The sequence below is a fragment of the Sturnira hondurensis genome, unplaced genomic scaffold (genome assembly GCF_014824575.4).
Source record: "Sturnira hondurensis isolate 20B ecotype Veracruz unplaced genomic scaffold, ASM1482457v3 Scaffold0013515, whole genome shotgun sequence".
NCBI lineage: Eukaryota > Metazoa > Chordata > Mammalia > Chiroptera > Phyllostomidae > Sturnira > Sturnira hondurensis.
This window is the reverse complement of record NW_028086146.1, coordinates 8292085-8311079: the sequence shown is the minus strand read 5'-3', so window position 1 is coordinate 8311079 and position 18995 is coordinate 8292085. Positions and strand designations below refer to the sequence as shown.

General features: G+C 37.7%; 1 protein-coding gene across 5 annotated transcripts in view; it reads right to left on the bottom strand.

Annotated features, from left to right (window-relative positions):
* The window catches only part of JAK2 (Janus kinase 2), a 150843-nt gene that overhangs the window by 38387 nt on the left and 93461 nt on the right, over positions 1-18995 (bottom strand). For all 5 annotated transcript variants that reach the window (XM_037061776.1, XM_037061777.1, XM_037061778.1 and 2 more), the window contains one exon: positions 11520-11770. In XM_037061776.1, the coding sequence (XP_036917671.1) occupies positions 11520-11739 (220 nt within the window). In that variant the 5' untranslated portion in view covers positions 11740-11770. The remainder of the gene's footprint in view (positions 1-11519; positions 11771-18995) is intronic.

Below are 18995 nucleotides of genomic sequence, written 5' to 3'. Positions count from 1 at the left end.
CCTGAAAGCACCAACTGGAAAGACTTTCTCCGGGTCGAGGTGCTGGGAGAGGCTCCCAAGCTCACAGAAAGTTCACTGGAGAGATGCACAGGGTCCTGAAGAGTACATGGGCCCACACACCCGGGAACCAGCACCAGAGGGGCCCAATTTGCTTGTGGGAAGTGGCAGAGGGGACAGAAATCTAAGAGAGAGCTGAGCAGAGCAAAGCGCCATTTTTTTCCTCCCTGATCCCACCCCCACATACAGCGTCACAACCCAGTGACTGGGTCGCTCAGCCCTGACGAATACCTAAGGCTCCGCCCCTCAAACATAACATGTGCAAAGGCCATTTTGGACTATTACAAAATTAAATGAAAGAATGAGTTAGTGCAAATGTAGTTGGCTTAAATAGATTTTTCAAAATGTATGTTTTCACAGGAAAAGTAAGTAGCACACAAGGGTATATAATATGATTCCACTTTATAAAACAATAGCCTCAACATCCTAATGACTGTGGGTATGGGAGGGAGTGAGACAGTGTATCCGTATGTGATTATTTGATCATGGAGAAAACTATAAAATGATTCATAAGAGATTACCACCCTAGTTAAGAGGTTGGAGCTAAGAAAAATGAAGGTCCAACTACAAATGGAGAAGAAACTTTTTTAAAAAAATTATTAAATAAAAGCAGTAAGCCCTCATGTCAAAAAATAAGTTAAAGAGGAAAAAAGGAGACTAATCAATTCCAAAATAAGGGTTGACCATGTAAATCATCTTGAAACTATAGAGAATTATGGTTTGTCATTCTCTAAACTTTAAAATAACAATAAGATGCCTTGGCAGGCATGCCTCAGTTGGTTGGAGCATTGTCCTATAAACTGAAAGATGGAGGGTTCAATTCCAGGTCAGAGCCCATCCTAGGTTAAGCGTTCAAGCAGCCAACGGATGTTTTTCTCTCTCACATAATGCTTCTCACCCTCTCTCCCTCCCTTTTCCCCTCTCTCTAAAATCAATAAGCATGTGGATAAAAAATAAATATAAAGTTAACAGCAAATGTCATTCAAATAATCTGAAAAATAGTTATTTTATTGCAATACTATTTTCATCCACATGAATTCTGCATTGAAAAAGAATTTTAAATTTTTTTTAAAGATTTTATTTTTCTTTAGAGGGGAAGGGAAGGAGAGAGGGAGAAAAATATCAGTGTATGGTTGCCTCTGGTGCGTCCCCTGTCAGGAACTGGCCTGCAACCTACGCATGTGCCCTGACTGGGAATCGAACTGCAATCATCTGGTTCGCAGGCCCGTGCTCAATTCACTGAGCTACACCAGCGAGGGCTAAATTTTAAATAACATCATCTAGTCAAGTAGCTAGCATCACAATCCATATCTGTGTCTTGTACATACTACTTTTTTTTTAAATTTAGAAGGTACTACCTCTCTTCTCTGTGCAAACTATTTCACATAATCCAGTATTCTAGGTACATAAGAGACACAGAGGGTGGTGAAACTGCCCAGAAAGGGGCTGTAAAAGACCTGATATGAGATTATATTGGAAAGAGAAAAATACTAGGAAGAGAACCTTAATTAACAAAGAGATAGCATTCAGTTTAAATGTAATCAAACAAACCAAATTACACAGGATCTGGCACAAAAAATGCCCCTATTTTATTACAGAATCTTTTATTACAAACTCATAAGCATGTCATTCTGTAACATAACAATACCACATTCAAGCATACCATATGACATTTTAGGAGAAATGTTCAAACTAAAACTATAAATTATTATACCTATAGTATTACCCTCCCTACCATACCCAACCAGGCCTTACTTCTGCTAGACTCTATATATGTAACCATTATTCTTAGCATGTGTTGATAGGGATATTTTTAGAACAAGACACTGTCATGATTTTCAAACAACAATGTAACTATACAAAACAGGCAAAGTGAACTTAAACTATGGATCATCGGGATTTTTTTAAATTAAGAATAATGATTTCTTAACATAACAAAGACTCAATTTATTAATAATAGGTATCAACATAAGGAAATGAATGTATCCATGTAAATTGGCAGAAAGGGGTCAGGAAAAGAATGTACACAGCAAAAGAAAATTGTTAGGTCAGTCCTGCAATAACAGAAGACAATGTTTATAAGTCATGTTTAGTCATACTGGTACTTTATTTCAAAAAGGAAATTGTATATTAATACATTTTCTTTTTTTTTTTTAATTTTGATGGAGTTGATCTAGAAAGGAAGCAAAGGCAGTAACCCTGCATTTGACACACACGTTGTATTAAAAAATAGGAACTTAGACTTCCACCAAGACCGAGGCATAGGTGGAAAGACTGTGCCTTCTCCCACAACCAAGTTTGAATACAACAAAGGTTTGGAGAACAAAGACACAGTCAAAGAACAGAAAATTGAATTATAAGTAAATCCGACTACATCTAACCATTCAACGGGAGGGTAAGAGGGGCGGAGCCAGTAGCGAGCAGGGTTGGGCAGGAAAGATCCCGAGACACAGGCGTGCAGGCAGCCTGGAACCAGTCGGGGTGTGAAGCAGACTGACCACAGTCCCACATTCGCGTGCAGTGGGACGAAACTTGAGGGCCCCGGTGACAGTGGTAGCTGTGGCCGCAGCGGCAGGAGGCAGCAGACGAGACCGCCATTGCTCCTCTTTGACCCCGCCCCCACATACAGGTTCACAACCCAGCGACTTAGTTGCCCTGCTCTGGTGAACACCTAGGGCTCCAATCCTGATACGTAACAGGCACAAACAGTCCAAAGGTGGCTCAAGAAGAACTCAAAGCCCCAGAGCCAATAACTCTAAGCGACCGAGAAATTGCCAGCCTCTCAGAAGCACAGTTCAAGATACTGTTTATCAGGATGCTAACAGAGCTGGTTGATTATAGTCACAAATTAGAGGAACATATGAAGGCTAAACTAATTGAAATGAAGGGAGATGCACAGGAAACCAATAGTGATGGAAAGGAAACTGGGACTCAAATCAATGGAATGGACCAGAAGGAAGAACAAAACATCCCACCAGAAAGGAATGAAGAAATGAGAATTCAAAAAAATGAGGAGAGGCTTAGGAACCTCCAGGACATCTTTAAACGTTCCAACATCCGGATTATAGGGGTACCAGAAGGGGGAAAGAAACAGCCACGAGTGGAAAACGTATTTGAACAAATAATAAAGGAGAACTTCCCCAGTCTGGCAAAGGAAATAGACTTCCAGGAAATCCAGGAAGCTCAGAGAGTCCCAAAGAAGTTGGACCCAAGAAGGAACACACCAAGGCACATCATAATTACATTAGCCAAGATTAAAATGAAGGAGAGAATCCTAGAAGCAGCAAGAGATAAGGGGACAGTCACCTACAAAGGAGTACCCATCAGACTGTCAGCTGATTTCTCAAAAGAGACCTTACAGGCAAGAAGGGGCTGGAAAGAAGTATTCCAAGTCATGAAATCCAAAGACCTACAGCCAAGATTGCTCTATCCAGCAAAGCTTTCATTTAGAATGGAAGGGCAGATAAAGTGCTTCTCAGATAAGGTCAAATTCAAGGAGTTCATCATCACCAAGCCCTTATTATATGAAATGCTAAAGGGACTTATCTAAGAAAAAGAAGATGAAAAATCTGAACAGTGAAAGGACAGCAAACACACAGTTATTAACAACCACACCTAAAACAAAAGCAAACCAAGAGGACAGCTAGATCAGGAATGGAACCATAGAAATGAAGATCACATGAAGGGTTAGCAACAGGGGAGTGGGAGGAGGAGAAGGGGGGAGAAGGTACAGAGAATAAGTAGCATAGATGGTAGGTAGAAAATAGGGGGAGGGAAAGAATAGTATAGGAATTATAGAATCTAAAGAACTTGAGACATGTGGACACAAACTAAAGGGGGGGAATGGTGGGGGAGGGGTGTGCAAAGTGGAGGGGAATAAAGGGGGGAAATAGGATAACTGTAATGGCATAATCAATAAAATATATTTAAAAGTTAAAAAAATAAAAAATATAATTACAAAAGACAACAGAGATTATGAATGTTGCAATTCTTTAAAAAGTATAACAATTATAAACATTTATAAACCTAACAAATCAGCCTCAAAATATATGAGCCAAAAACTGAAAACCAAAGGGAGGAATAAACAATCCACTAATAATACTTAGAAAGTTCAATACCCCATTCTCAATAATAGACAGAAAAAGTAGACCAAAGAATAATAAAGAAATAGGAAATTTAAATATCACTATACATTAATTATATTATATCTAACAGATATATATAGAACACTACCCCAAAATTGCAGAACATACACTTTTCTAAAATGTAAATGGATATTCTCCAGGACAGGCCATGTGTTAAGTCACAGAAGAAACCTCAATACACTTATAAAAACTGAAATCATCCTAAGTGTCTTCTCTAACCACAATGACACAAACTAAAAACCATAACAGAAAGGAAACAAAAAAATCAAATATATGGAAATTAAACAACACACTGAAACAGTCAATGGGTTATAGAGGAAGTAACAAGGAAAATTAGAAATACACTGAGACAAATGAAAACAAAACACAACACATCAAAACTTATGGGATACAGTGCAACCTTAAGATAGGAAATTTTGCTTGTAAACACCTGCATTAAAAAGAATAAAGATCTGCCGTGGCTGGTGTGGCTCAGTGGATTGAGCACTGGCCTGCAAACCAAAAGGTCATCGGTTGCATTCCCAGTCAGGACAAATGCCTGCATTGCATGCAAGAGGCAACCACTCATTGATGTTTCTCTCCCTTCCCCTCTCTTTAAAAGTAAGTAAATAAAATCTTTAAAAAAGAAAAGAATAAAGATCTGAAATCAGTAGTCTCACTCTACTCCTTAAGAAACTAAAAAGGAAAAAAATTAGTAGACTAAGCCCAAAGTCAACAGAAAGGAGGAAATAATGAAGACTAGAGTTCGGATAAGGGAAAGATAGAATAGAAAAACAACAGAGAAAAATCGGTGAAACCAAACATTGGTGCTATGACAAGATTAATAAAATTGACATACCTTTAGCAAGACTGAACAAGGAAAAAAAGAGAAAAAATACAAATTTCCAGAATCAGAGTAAGAACACTGGTACTGAAATTACAAAAAATAAAATGTATAAGAAAATACTATGAAAAAATGTTTGCAAAATTAGATAACCTAGATAAAATGGAAAAGTTCCTAGAAACACACAAACTATCAAAATTGACTCAAGAAGAAATTAAAAATCTAAACAGACCTATAAGAAATAAAGAGATCGAGTTCATAATTTAAATTTTCCAAACAAATAAAAGCCCAAGACCAGGTGGGTTCACTGGTGAATTCTACCAATTATTGAAAGAAGTAACAACAATCTTTCTCAAAATCTACCAAGAAAAAATAAAGAGAGAATAACTCACTCAATTAGGCCAGCATTACCTCGATACTGAAGCCAAACAAACCCACTATAAGAAAACTACAAACCAATATTTTTGATAAATATAGATATAAATGTCCTCGACAAAAAGTGGCAAACTACACCCAGCAAAATATTAAAAAGATTATACGCCACGACCAGGTGGGATTTATCCCAGGAATAAAAGGGTGGTTCAACATATGAAAATAATCCAAAAAATGGAGGAAAAAACAACACATTATCATCTCAGCTTATACACAAAAGGTGTGCAAGAAAGTCTAGTACTCTTTTATGACTAAAACAGACAAACAAACAACTAGAAATGAAAGGGAACTTCTTCAGTGTAATAATGGGCACCAAAGAAACGTTTACCCACAAGTAACATCATGAACACTGGTTAAAGACTAAAAACCTACCCTTAAGATAAGGATCAAGACAAGGAGCCCCATTCACAACACTTCTGTTCAACATTGTAAGTGGGAAGGAAAAATCAAAATTATCCCTATCTCCACATGGCATGATCTTATATACAGAAAATAATAAACAACCCCCCACAAAATGATCAGCTTTAAATAAATTCAGCAAAGTTGCAGAATACAAGATCAAAGGGCAACCATCACTTGCATTTTTATACACTAGCAATGAACAACCCCAAAAGGATAATAATTCAAAAATCCATTTATAATAACATCCAAGTGAATAAAATACCTATGAATAAACTTAACAAGTAAAAGACTTATACACCAAACACTGTAAAAGACTGCAGAAAAAAAATGCCAAAACAATTCTTCATGGCCTTGGATTTGATTAATGGAGTCTCAGATAGGACAAAAAACACAAGCACTAGAAGCAAAAGTAAATAAACTGGACTTTATTAAAATTAAAAATCTTTCTTTCAGAGGGCACTATCTAGATCCACCTAGTGAAAAGACTAAACACAAAATGGAAAATATTTCCAAATGATATATTTGATAATGGATCTGGTATCTTGAAAGCACGACTAATATTAACAACTCAGTAACAAGAAACAAGCCATTTTAAAAGTGGGCAAAGGAATTAAAAACACATTTCTCCCAAGAAGATATGCAAATGACTAATAAGCAATGCAAAGTTGCTCAAAATCATTAGTAATCAGAAAAAATATCAAAACTACAAGATACCACTTCACCCCTGCCAGAATAATATAAACAGTCAGATAACAACGGGTGTTACTGAGTCTGGTAGTATTACTGAACAGCAAGTGGGGTCCTGCTGCCCACACTTACTTACCCTGTTGGTAAAATTCCGGAGGCAAGGGTTTGGTGATCATGGAAAGAAGTCTTTATTCAAAAGCTACACAATTTTGGAAGAATGGAAGGCTTCTGACTCAGAGCTCGTCCCCTTTAAAACACCAAAGAAGAATAATCCTACCATCCTCTGCCAGTCCAACCTGATCCTAGGCTGCACCCGGAGTTTCTTCTCCCATCCAAAATACCATCCTTTGGGAAATGCAGGCAGCTGCAGTATGATCATCCAGGCATTCTTGAGGAAGAGAGCCAGAGAACCAGTCTCTGCCCTCTTTTTATTTTAAATCTTCTGGCCCATAACTCCATATGCTCTGGAGGCATTTAGGCTCTCAGCCAATCCCATCCTAAACTGTTTACCACTGCCCTAGGCAACCTCCTCCGATAGCTCCCTATTCCTCCCCAGTGATCTGATCAGATCTCTCTGTAACAGTAGTTCCTCAAAAGTGAAATGTGGAGTTACCATTTGACCCAGCAATTCCATTCCTAGGTATATACACAGGAGAAATTATATGTCCATACAAAGACTTGTACATATGTGTTCAAAGAAACATAACTCATGATACCCTCAAAGGGGAAGAGTCATAATGTTATCAACTGATAAACAGTTAAACAATATGTAGTATTATCCATGCAAAGGAATATTATTCAGTCATAAAAGAATAAAGTACTGGTAGATGGTACAACATGAATGAACTCCATACAATCATCAAAAAGACAGGTAATAACAAGTGTTGACAAAGATGTAGAGAAATTGAGGCCTTCATACACTGCTGATGGGAATGTGAAAGGTACAGGTGCTTTGAAAACATTCTGGCAGTTCCTCAAAAGGTTAAGCACAAAGTTACCATGTGACTTAGCAATTTCACTCCTAGTCAAAAAGAACCACATATTGCATGATTCCATTTATATGAAATGTCCCAAATATACAGATTCCAAAAGACAGAAGTAGATAGGTGATAAAGGGAGCTGAGGAAGAAATGAGGAGTTAGTTCTGACAGGTATGAGGTGGTGAAAATTGACATGATGACTGCACAGCTCTGTAAATACACTAAAAATATTGAATACCTAACAAAAAAAGAAGGAAGTCTCAAAAGAGGCAAAGTAAACCACAAGTTACCTAACCACCTGCTGGAACAAAATCCATCATCATTTAAAGAATACAACAAAATCCAGCAGCCAACAATGTAAACTACAAATTTATGTTTCAATGTGCAGCATCCAATCAAAAATTGTAGGCATTCAAAGAAGCAGGAAAATATGACCCAAAACTAGAAGAAATATCAATGAACAGAGGATGTTCCAAAATGAAACAGATGGTAGAGTTACCAATGAAAAAAATGAAATCAAATACTATTAACACTTTCCATTTATTAAAGAAGGTAGAGCAAAACATGAACATGGTAAAGTAATAAAAATTATTAAAAAGCAATCCAAATAAAACTTTTAAAGTATGAACTGCAGGAAAAAAGATTTGTAAATATGAAAACACAGCAATAGAAACCAAATGAAATGAAACCAAACACAGAAAACTAAGACTGAACAAAAGCAGTACATGAATGAAAATTATAAACTCATAGATCTAAGAGCCTCAAAAAACCACCAGCAAAGCAAACATAAAGAAATCTGCATCAAAGTACATGATAAATTTCTGAAAACAAATGACGAAAAGAAAATCATAAAAACCATCAGAAAAAAAAGACACACTAAATACAAAGAAACAAAGATAAGAATGATATAACTTCTCATTAGAAACAATACAAGCCAAAAATAGTGAAAATAAATATTGAAAAAAAATTAACCAAACAAAAGTTGAGATAATTTATATCCAGCAAACCTACACTACAAAAAAAATTAAAGGAAAGTTCTTCAAGAGAAGAATGATGCCAAATGGACATCTGAATTCACACAAAGAAATAAAGATTGCTAAAAATTATACATATGTGGATAAATATAAAAAACATTCTTTAAATCTCTTTAAAAGTTATTCAAAACATTGAAAATGCTAGTTCTAACTCTAAATAGGCAGGTTTAAAAAAACAATCCTACCCTCTATGGTACATTTACACAACGAAATTCTATGCAGCAGAAAGAAAGGAGCTCCTACCCTTTGCAACAGCATGGCTGGAACAGGAAAGCATTATGCTAAGTAAAATAAGCCAGGTGGGGAAAGACAAATACCATATGATCTCACCTTTAACAGGAATCTAATCAACAAAACAAACAAACAAGGAAAATATAACCAAAGACACTGAAATTGAGAACAGGCTGACAGTGACCAGAGGGGAGAGGGGAGGGAATTTAGGGGAAAAGGGGAAGGGTTTACAGGAACAAGTGTAAAGGACACATGGACAAAAACTAAGGGGGGTGGAAAAGGGAGGGAGGTGGAGAGGACTGTGGGGGTTGACTGGGATAGGAGTAAAAGGCAGAAAACTGTACTCAAACAATTAAATAAAAAAGAAAAGAAAAAACAATCCTACCCTGATGAGACCTTGGTTATTTTTCTCACATCAAAGTAGAGCTGCCAATGGTTTCCAGTATCATTGGAAAGGTATAACCTTTCTTTACTCTCTTTCCACAAAAGAGGTAACCCATTTATTCACTTGTCAAATGATTCTGGGTTAAATGGCTCAACTGGGTGCTGGCTTGGCCAAACCATTTCATGACTGGTCACAATTTTCAATGTTGAAGATTAGGGCCCTGAAAACTCTACTTCCAAAACTGCCAAAAGAAATTCTAAGGTCAGGTTAATGAATAAAGAATAATTTGGGCCATTCTGTCATCTTTAAAAGAAAGATCACAAGAGTACCTACATATGCTAGTGTTGTTGTAAGTATTTAATAACACATCTAAAGTACTTAGGGCAGTGTCAGTAAGTTGTAACTAGCCGGAAGTGTTGTACAATACCGCTGTAACATTAACTCCACATTCTATTCTACTCTTTAGGTACTGAGTTAAAAATAAAGGTCATTTAAAAATATATATTTCCCCTAAACATTTTACAATTAGAGATTACTACAGACCAAGATATGTCATTAAATACAAATATTTTGATGTTAAAACTATTTATCATGGATAACAAAATATTTTATAAGATAATAAAATCCATACTAAACAAAGGGTTGTTCATATTAAGTTTCAATTGAAACTTAGATAGAATGAATGACAGTCACTTGGGGATGGGAAGGGAAGGAATACTACTAGGTACACAAGCAATACAGTCAAGGAAGAAGAGTAAGAGGCAAAGGGCTCAGAGAGGGGTGGAAAAATTCCAAAAGGTAACTCTATATAGCCAGTTTGTCTAAACCTTACTGTCTCTACACTATGATGCTCTGACCTCTAGGCCCACTGGGGCAGTGTTCCTGCCCCTACATCTTTGCTGGGCAGAGTTTGGGCTCCCAAGGCTCCAGGAGCCCTGCCCCATGGATTTGGGTGCCTCTATCCTTTAAAATTTAGCTGGAGGGAACCATGCCCTCTCAGATGATAGAAACAGCTTATTCCACCAAAGTTGGCTGCCTGCACACTACAGAGGGGCAGCTGCTGCAGTAGAGACTACCAGAGCTGCACCTAGGGCAGCCAACGAGCTCAGAGCTGTGGTGCACCAGAGGAGCCCTCAAAATGAGGCAGCACCAGGAAGCAAGCAGAATGTCTCCAAGATTTGGCAGCACCTCCTTTGCTCTGTCACCAGGGCCCTTGCACTCTGAGTCTGTGATAGGATGAGCAGCCCAAATGACTTCCAAGTTGCCTTTGCAGTCATTTTTCTATTGTCTTAAGGAGTAACTCCACTGAGATGGTAAATCCACACTAATTATCAAATGGTTGCTTGGCCACTGCCTGAGTCTTCCCTCTGACCACACTTGCTCATTTTTTACAAGATGGTCGGGCTGAAAATTTTCCAAATCTTTAAGTTTTGCTTGCTTTTTGCTTAACAATTCATTTTCAAGTCATTCCTCATACTCACCTAAGACCTCATCAGAATTACCTTTACTAGTCATATTTCTACCAACATTCTCCTCAAGATTACTTAAGTATTCTCTAAGAAGATGAGGCTTTCCCTACAGCTCTCCTCTTCTTTCTGAGTCCTCACCAGAACTGCCTTTAATGGTCTATTCACAACAAAGTAGGCTTTTTCTAGCACGTACCTCAAAACTCTTCCATTACCCACTACCCAATTACAAAGCCACATCCACGTTTTTAGGTATTTGTTACAGCATCCCCCCTCGTCTCAGTACCAATCTTTGTCTTAGTCCATTTGGCATGCCGTAACAAAAATACCATAGACTAAGTAGCTGCTAAACAACAGAAGTTTCACACAGTTCTAGAGGTTGGAAAGAACAAAATTAAGGTGCTGGCAGATTCAGTGTCTAATGAGGATTTGCTCCTGCTTCATAGATGGTTCATTTTCTGATTCAACTTCTTACTATGTCTTCACATGGCAGAAGTAGCAAAGAAGTTCTCTGGGGTCTCTTTTATAAGGGCACTAATCCCACTGATGAGGGATCTGCCTGATGATCACTTTCCAAAGGCCCTACCTCCACATAAGATCACACTGGGGAAATAAATTTCAATATAAATTGGGCTGGGGTGGGGGTGGGAGGGGGACACACAACCATTCAGCCTATAGAACTAGCTCAAGGCAGATTTGCCTTAAATTCTACTATAGTGACACTGTCACTTTTTTGTGCATGTTAAAGCACACCTGTCAGCCACACAAGCATCAAAAATATATATATTAACACATTATATATGTACATTGTAGTAGAGTATGATAATTAAAGTATTCATCTCTTAATAAGAAGAAAAATAAGTATTTTAATAGTTACCGCAGGCTTTAGCAGCAGCAACACAAATTTCTTCTGCAACATACTCCCCAGTTGGAAACTTCAGGTAATCCCCCTCAGTTTTCCCAAGGGAATGGTAAAGATACACCTGTAGGACTGAATCTATTTGCTTCGCGGAGTCAGCAATTCCAGGAATATCACCATTATGATGTACAGGAAATGTGGATGTTCCTTCCATTTCTGTCATTGTAAGGCAAGCCATTTCCACACAGAGTCTTTTTCAGAACATTTGCCTGTAGGAGAAAACAACACTGTTAACAAAAGAAAATGGTATTGATAAGGCATCCTTCATATAGAAAGAAGTTTCAACTACAAGATCTATCAAATCCATAATTCGAATATTCTGTACTACCATATAAAAAGCACTGTGAAAGACATCAAGATTACAAACTTACTGCAGACAAGCACCATAAAACTGTCCAGTTTACAACCTGAGGAAACATAATATAAATATGCAATGCAAAACAAAGAAAAGCAGTTACAGACCAGAGAAGAGTTCACATGAGGCATATTTCTCAACAAATGAATTACTCTGATGATTGCTTATTAGTGTCTGGAGGGGAGAAAACAAGATTTCAAGCTGGGATTAATTAATCAGTTTTATTAGAGGAGGTCATATTTAAAACTAATCCTGAACAATGTTTGGATTTAGATGGTGGAAAAGGAAGAACATCCCAAGAGAGTGAAACTGCTGAACAGTAGAAAGATATAAAATATGTTCAGTAATTTATTAGACTGAAGTGTAGAATTTGAGAAGTTACACCATTTAGGATAGACAGGTACTCATGGTAAAACTGTAGCTATATACCCAGTCTGCATTTTACCTTCTTCCTTGAAACAGAAGCCCAATTTTATTGAAGAGAGTAATGTATCAAAAAACAAAACACTGTACTTCCCCACAGATAGGTAGCCATGTGAACCAGTTTTAGAAAATGAGAGTTAAATGAAAGTTGAGTGGTACTTCTAGGACCACTCCTCCTTAAAAGGAGGCTTTTTGCTCTTTCTTCTTCACTCTCTTCCTACGTGAATCTGAATATAAAGATAGGGTAGTACAGTCACCTTAAAACCCGTAGGCAACCACGAAGAAAAGCGCAAGAGAACAAAAGACCTGGCAGCCTTAAGCAGCTGAATCACTGTCAAGAATCACCTCCAATCTATCCCCAGACATTTTGTTACTTGTAAATGAATGCAATCCTAACTGACATAGTACAAAACTAAGGAAAGTCTGAATGTCAGATAAGAGAATTTAAACTTTATCCCACAGTCAATAATGAACTAGAAAGGTAAAACGATGAAGAATCAGAAAGCTACTGCAGTGGTGTAGGTACCGTAAGATCCTGAACTGAAACGGCATGATGAGAGGTAAAATAAAAGCAAGACTTGATACAGCCTGGAGACTAACTGAATACAGAAGCCAGGAGTGGAAGACGGCATGAGGATTTCAAATTTGTGAGATCTATAATACCATTCATTAATGGAAATAAGTAGATTAGAAGGACTTTGCCCTTTGACACTGGAAGGTGAGGAGAATAAGGACTACAGTTTTACAAACTTTAATTTAGAAATATAAGTAGGACAATTACACCAGAATCTAGCTGCCAGCTAAAACATGATGCTGACATTTGGAAAAGGTGAAAATCTGGCAACCTTCCCTAGATGTAAATCGTGAGCAGAGGAAGATGGGATAATAGCAAGCACACTTATATGACATATACTATGGATCAAGCACTTCACTTAATACAGATAAAGGAAAAATGATTATGAAGTGAATTGCAATGTGATATTTAGTTCTATATCAACTATAAGGACCCAATTGTATGAGAAAATACTTTCAGTTTATGAAAACAAAACAAAGCAAAACTTTTCAGCAAAATTATATTCAAGTATAATTGACAGATAAAATTGCAAGATACTTAAAGCATACGACACAATGATTTTCATTGTACTCACTGTAAAAAGATTCCCCCCTCCCGCTGAGTTGACTAACACATCCATCACCTCATTGTATACCTTTCTGGGGGAGGGAAAGACTAAGTTCTCTCTTAGAAAATTTTAATTATACAATACAGTATTCTCAACTATAGTCACCACGGTATACTTTAGATCTTCAGACCTTATCTATCTTATAACAGAACTTATAGCCTTTACCAATTCCTCCCTGTTTTCCCCACCCCCTGGCAATCACTGTTCTGTTTCTTAGAGTTACACTTTTTTTTTCTTTTTAAGATTCTAGATATGTTACTATACAGCATTTGTTCCTTTGTCTGGATTATTTTATTTGCCCTCTAAGTCCATTTATGCATTCACAAATGGTATGTATTCCTTCATAAAGGCTCAATAATAAATGTTCCAGTGTACACACCCATGCACATATGCACACACCGCATTTTCTTGACCCATTCACCCAGTGACAGGTTATTTCTATACCCTGCCTGTTTGAATAATGCTGCAATGAACGTTGGAGTACAAATATCTCTTCAAGATAATGGTTAAGTTTCCATTGGATACAGACCAAAAAGTGGGAATGCTGGATCATATTGTAGTTCTATTTTTAATTTCCCGAGGAACCTCCATACTGCTTCCATAGTGGCTGCACCAATTTACATTTCCACCAACAGTATAAAGCATTCCATTTTCTCTGCATCCTCACCAGCAGCTGTTACCTCTTGTCCTTTGGATAGCCACCCTAACAGGTGTGAGGTGATATCTCACTGTGGTCTTACTTTGTCTTTGCCTGATAGTGATATTGAGCACCTTTTCATATATCTGTTGGTTATCTACATGTCTTTTCAGGTCCTTTGCCCATTTTTAATTAGGATTTTGATTGTTTGTTGGCTATTGAGTTGCATGAATCCCTTATATATTTTGAGTACTATCCCTTTATCAGATAGATACTGTGTATATATTTTCCCCCACTCCATAGGTTGCATTTTCATTTTTCTTATGGTTTCCCCCACTAAGCAGAAGCTTTTTTCATTCCATGTGTCCCTCTCGTTTATTTTTACTTTGGTTGCCTTTCCTTTTGCTGTCCCATAGAAAAATTTTAAAAAATCATTGTCAAGAGCACTGTAAAGGAGCAGAACTCCTTGTTTTCTTCTAGGAATTTTATGGCTTCAAGCATTACACTCAAGTCTTTAGTACATACTGAGTTGATTTTGTGCATGATAGGGACTCAGCTTCATTCTTTTGCATTTGGCTGCCCAGTTTACCCAACACATTTAATTGAAGAGACTATTCTTTCTCTATTGTATGTGTGTGTGTGTGTATATATATATATATATATATATATATATATATATACACACACATATAATTGACTTCTTTGTCATATTAATGGACCATGTATGTATGCGCTTATGTAGGGGCTCTCTATTCTGTTTCATTGATCAATGTGTGATTTTATGCAAATACAATATTGTTTTGATTACCATAGCTTTGTCATATTTTAAAATCAGAAACTGTGATACCTTCAGCTTTGTTCTTCTTACTCAATATTGCTTTGGCTTTTAGGAGTCTTTTTTGATTCCATGGAGCTATAGGTTTCTTTTATTTTGGGGAAAATACCATTGTAATTCTGATAGGGATTGCATTAATCTGTAGATTGCTTTGGGTATTAGGGACATTGTAACAGTATTAATTCCTCCAATCCATGAGCATGGAATAGCTTTCTATTTATATGTATTCTTCAATTTCTAACATTATTGTCATATAGTTTTTACTGTACTGATCTTTCATGTCCTGGGCTAAATTTATTCCAAAGTATCTTATTTCTTTTGATGTAACTGTAAAAGAAATTGTTTTCTTAATTTCTCTTTCTGATTATTCATTGTTAGTGTATAGAAGTGCAACAGATGTTTGCATATTGATTTTGTATACTGCAGCTTTACTGAACGTATGTATTAGTTCTAATAGTTTTTTTGGTAGAGGTTTTAGGATTGTCTATATATATTTTGTCATCTGCAAATAAAGACATTTTTACTTCTTCCTTTCTGATCTGGANTTAATTTGCTTTTGTTTTAGGTGTGGTTGTTAATAACTGTGAGTCTGCTGTCCTTTCACTGTTCAGATTTTTTATCTTCTTTTTCTTAGTTAAGTTCCTTTAACATTTCATATAATAAGAGCTTGGGGATGATGAACTCCTTGAATTTGATCTTATCTGAGAAGCACTTCATGTGTCCTTCTATTCTAAATGGAAGCTTTGCTAGATAGAGCAATCTTGGATGTAGGTCTTTGGATTTCATGACTTGGAATACTTCTTTCCAGCCCCTTCTTGCCTGTAAGGTCTCTTTTGAGAAATCCACTGACAGTCTGATGGGTACTCCTTTGTAAGTGACTGTCCCGTTATCTCTTGCTGCTTCTAGGATTCTCTCCTTCATTTTAGTCTTGGCTAATGTAATTATTATGATGTGCCTTGGTGTGTTCCTTCTTGGGTCCAACTTCTTTGGGACTCTCTGAGCTTCCTGGATTTCCTGGAAGTCTATTTCCTTTGCCAGACTGGGGAAGTTCTCCTTTATTATTTGTTCAAATAAGTTTTCCACTTGTGACTGTTTCTTTCCCCCTTCTGGTACCCCTATAATCCGGATGTTGGAACGTTTAAAGATGTCTTGGAGGTTCCTAAGCCTCTCCTCATTTTTTTGAATTCTCATTTCTTCATTCCTTTCTGGTTGGATGTTTCATTCTTCCTTCTGGTCCATTCCATTGATTTGAGTCCCAGTTTCCTTTCCATCGCTATTGGATTCCTGGACATCTCCCTTCATTTCAATTAGTTTAGCGTTCATATGTTCCTCTAATTTGTGACTATAATCAACCAGTTCTGTTAGCATCCTGATAAACAGTGTCTTGAACTGTGCTTCTGAGAGGCTGGTGGAGAACCTTTTCATTTCATTCTTTTGTCCATAATATTGTTCCAGAAGGCAGAGTTGTTATCTCCATAATTCCTCACCCTTATATAATAAACCTAAAAAGTTCTTTGAGAATTGTTTGAGATATCCAGTCAAAATGGCAGCACAGGCAGACATGGCTCACCTCTTTGTACAACCACATCAAAATTACAACTAAAATATAGAACAACCATCACTCAGAACCGCCAAAAATTGAGTTGAATGGAAGTCTAACAACTACGGAATTAAAGAAATCACATCCATCCAGACTGAGCCATCAGGCTGGTAACATATCTGAGACTCCATCAACATAGCTACCCTGTTTGACCTTCCCCTTGAAGATTACTAGACACTCTGCCACATTCAACTTGTAAGCCCAACCAAGCTGCTTTTCCATATGAATGACTGGTCTTGGCTCAAGCTTCACAGCTTCCTAAATCCCATCAAACAAGCAACAGCTGGCCTCTGTGAGCACCCTCCCCCACCCCCCAGGCCCATAACTAGCAGCAACCAGCCTAGATTTACAGCTCAGCTTCACCTGGGAATCGCCAAGTCCAACACAAGTAGCAGCCATTTCAGAATGCTATAGGCTCAGGCAGGGTGGCCCTGGGCAAAACACAGGATCAGGCTGATCTTGGCTGGCACCACCCAGGAATCCCCAGGGCCAGCACACCCAGTGGACAGCTACGGATAACCTCAGAGCACCAAGACCATGCCACTGCCCAGCTGATCCTCCACAGAAGGTAAGTGGTCAAAGCCAATCCCTGCAGCTGACTGGCCTGGGTAAATATCTTCCATTGACCTGCCAACAGTAACCAAGGCTCAACTATACGAGGGTGTACTCAGCCCACACAAAGGGCACACCTCAAGTATACAGCTTGGGTGATAGGGGAGGCAATGCCACTGGACTGTAAAGGACACCTACTATGTTAGGCAACACTACCCAAGACACAAAGTCAAAGCAGTTCTACTCAAAACACAGAAACAAACACAGGGAGGCTGCCAAATCAAGACGACAAAAAACATGTCCCAAATGAAATAACAGAAAGAACTCCAGAATTTCAAAACTCCAGAAAAAGAACTAAATGAGTCCTGGCTGGTATGGCTCAGTGGATTGAGAGCCGGCCTATGAACCAAGGGGTTGCCAGTTTGATTCTCAGTCAGGGCACATTCCTAGGTTGCAGGCCAGGTCCCCAGATGGGGGCATGCAAGAGGCAACCAATCTATGTATCTCTCACACATCGATGTTTCTCTCCCTCTCTTTCCCCTTCCTGTCTCTCTGAAACAAAACAGATATTTTTTTTTAAAAAAGAGCTAAATGAAACAGAGATAACAATCTATCAGATGCAAAGTTCAAAGCACTGGTTATAAGGATGCTCAAGGAACTTAGTGAAAACCTCAACAGCATAAAAAAGATCCATTCAGAAAAGAAGGTGACACTAAAATTAAAATAAAAGACAATTTACAGGAACTGCTTTCACCTCTCTTATTCACCATAGTACCGGAAGTCCTAGCCACAGCAATCAGATAAGAAGAAATAAGAGGCATCCGAATTGGAAAGGAGAAGTAAAACTGTCTTTATTTGCAGATGACAAGATACTGCACGTAGAGAATGCCAGAAATTACACCAAGAAACTACTAAAAATGATACATAAATTCAGCAAAGTAGCAAGATACAAAATTAACATCCAGAAATCAGCTGCATTCGTATATGCCAGTAACAAACTAACAGAAAGGGAAATTAAGAAAACAATCTCATTCACAATTGCTTCAAAAAGAATTATATAGCCATGGTTGGTGTGGCTTAATGGATTGAACGCCAGCCTGCAAACCAAAGGGTTGCCAGTTCAATGCCCTGTTGGGGCACATGCCTAGGTTGTCGGCCAGGTCCCCAGTGCAGGGGGACACACAAGTGGCAACCACACATTGATGTTTCTCTCCCTTTTTTCTCTCTCCCTTTCCCTCTCTCTAAAAATTAGTAAATAAAATCTTTAGAAAAGAAGAATAAAATACCTAGGAATAAACCTAACCAAGGATGTACAAGACCTATACACATAAACTTATGAGGCACTGAAGAAGAAAACTGGAGAAGATATGAGTGGAAGCACACACAGTGTTCATAGGTAGGAAGAATTAATATCATAAAAACTACCCAAAGCAATCTACAGACTCAACACGATTCCTATCAAGATTCCAATGACGTATTTCACAGAAGCAGAACAAATATTTCAAAAATTTATATAAAACCACAAAAGGCCCCGCATAACAACAACGATCCTGAGAAAGAAGAACTAAGTTGGAGAAATTACGCTACCTAACATCAAGCTATACTACAAGCCCATAGTAATCAAAACAGCCTGGTACTAACATAAAAACAGACAGGTAGATCAATGGAACAGAATAGAAAGCCCAGAAATAGACCCACACCTTTATAGTCAATTAGTATTCAACAGAAGAAGCAAGCACATCCAATGGGCTAAAGATAGTTTATTCAATAAATGGTGTTGGGAAAATTGGACAGATACATGCAGAAAAATGAAACTAGACCACCTTCTATACTGCTCACAAAAACAAATTC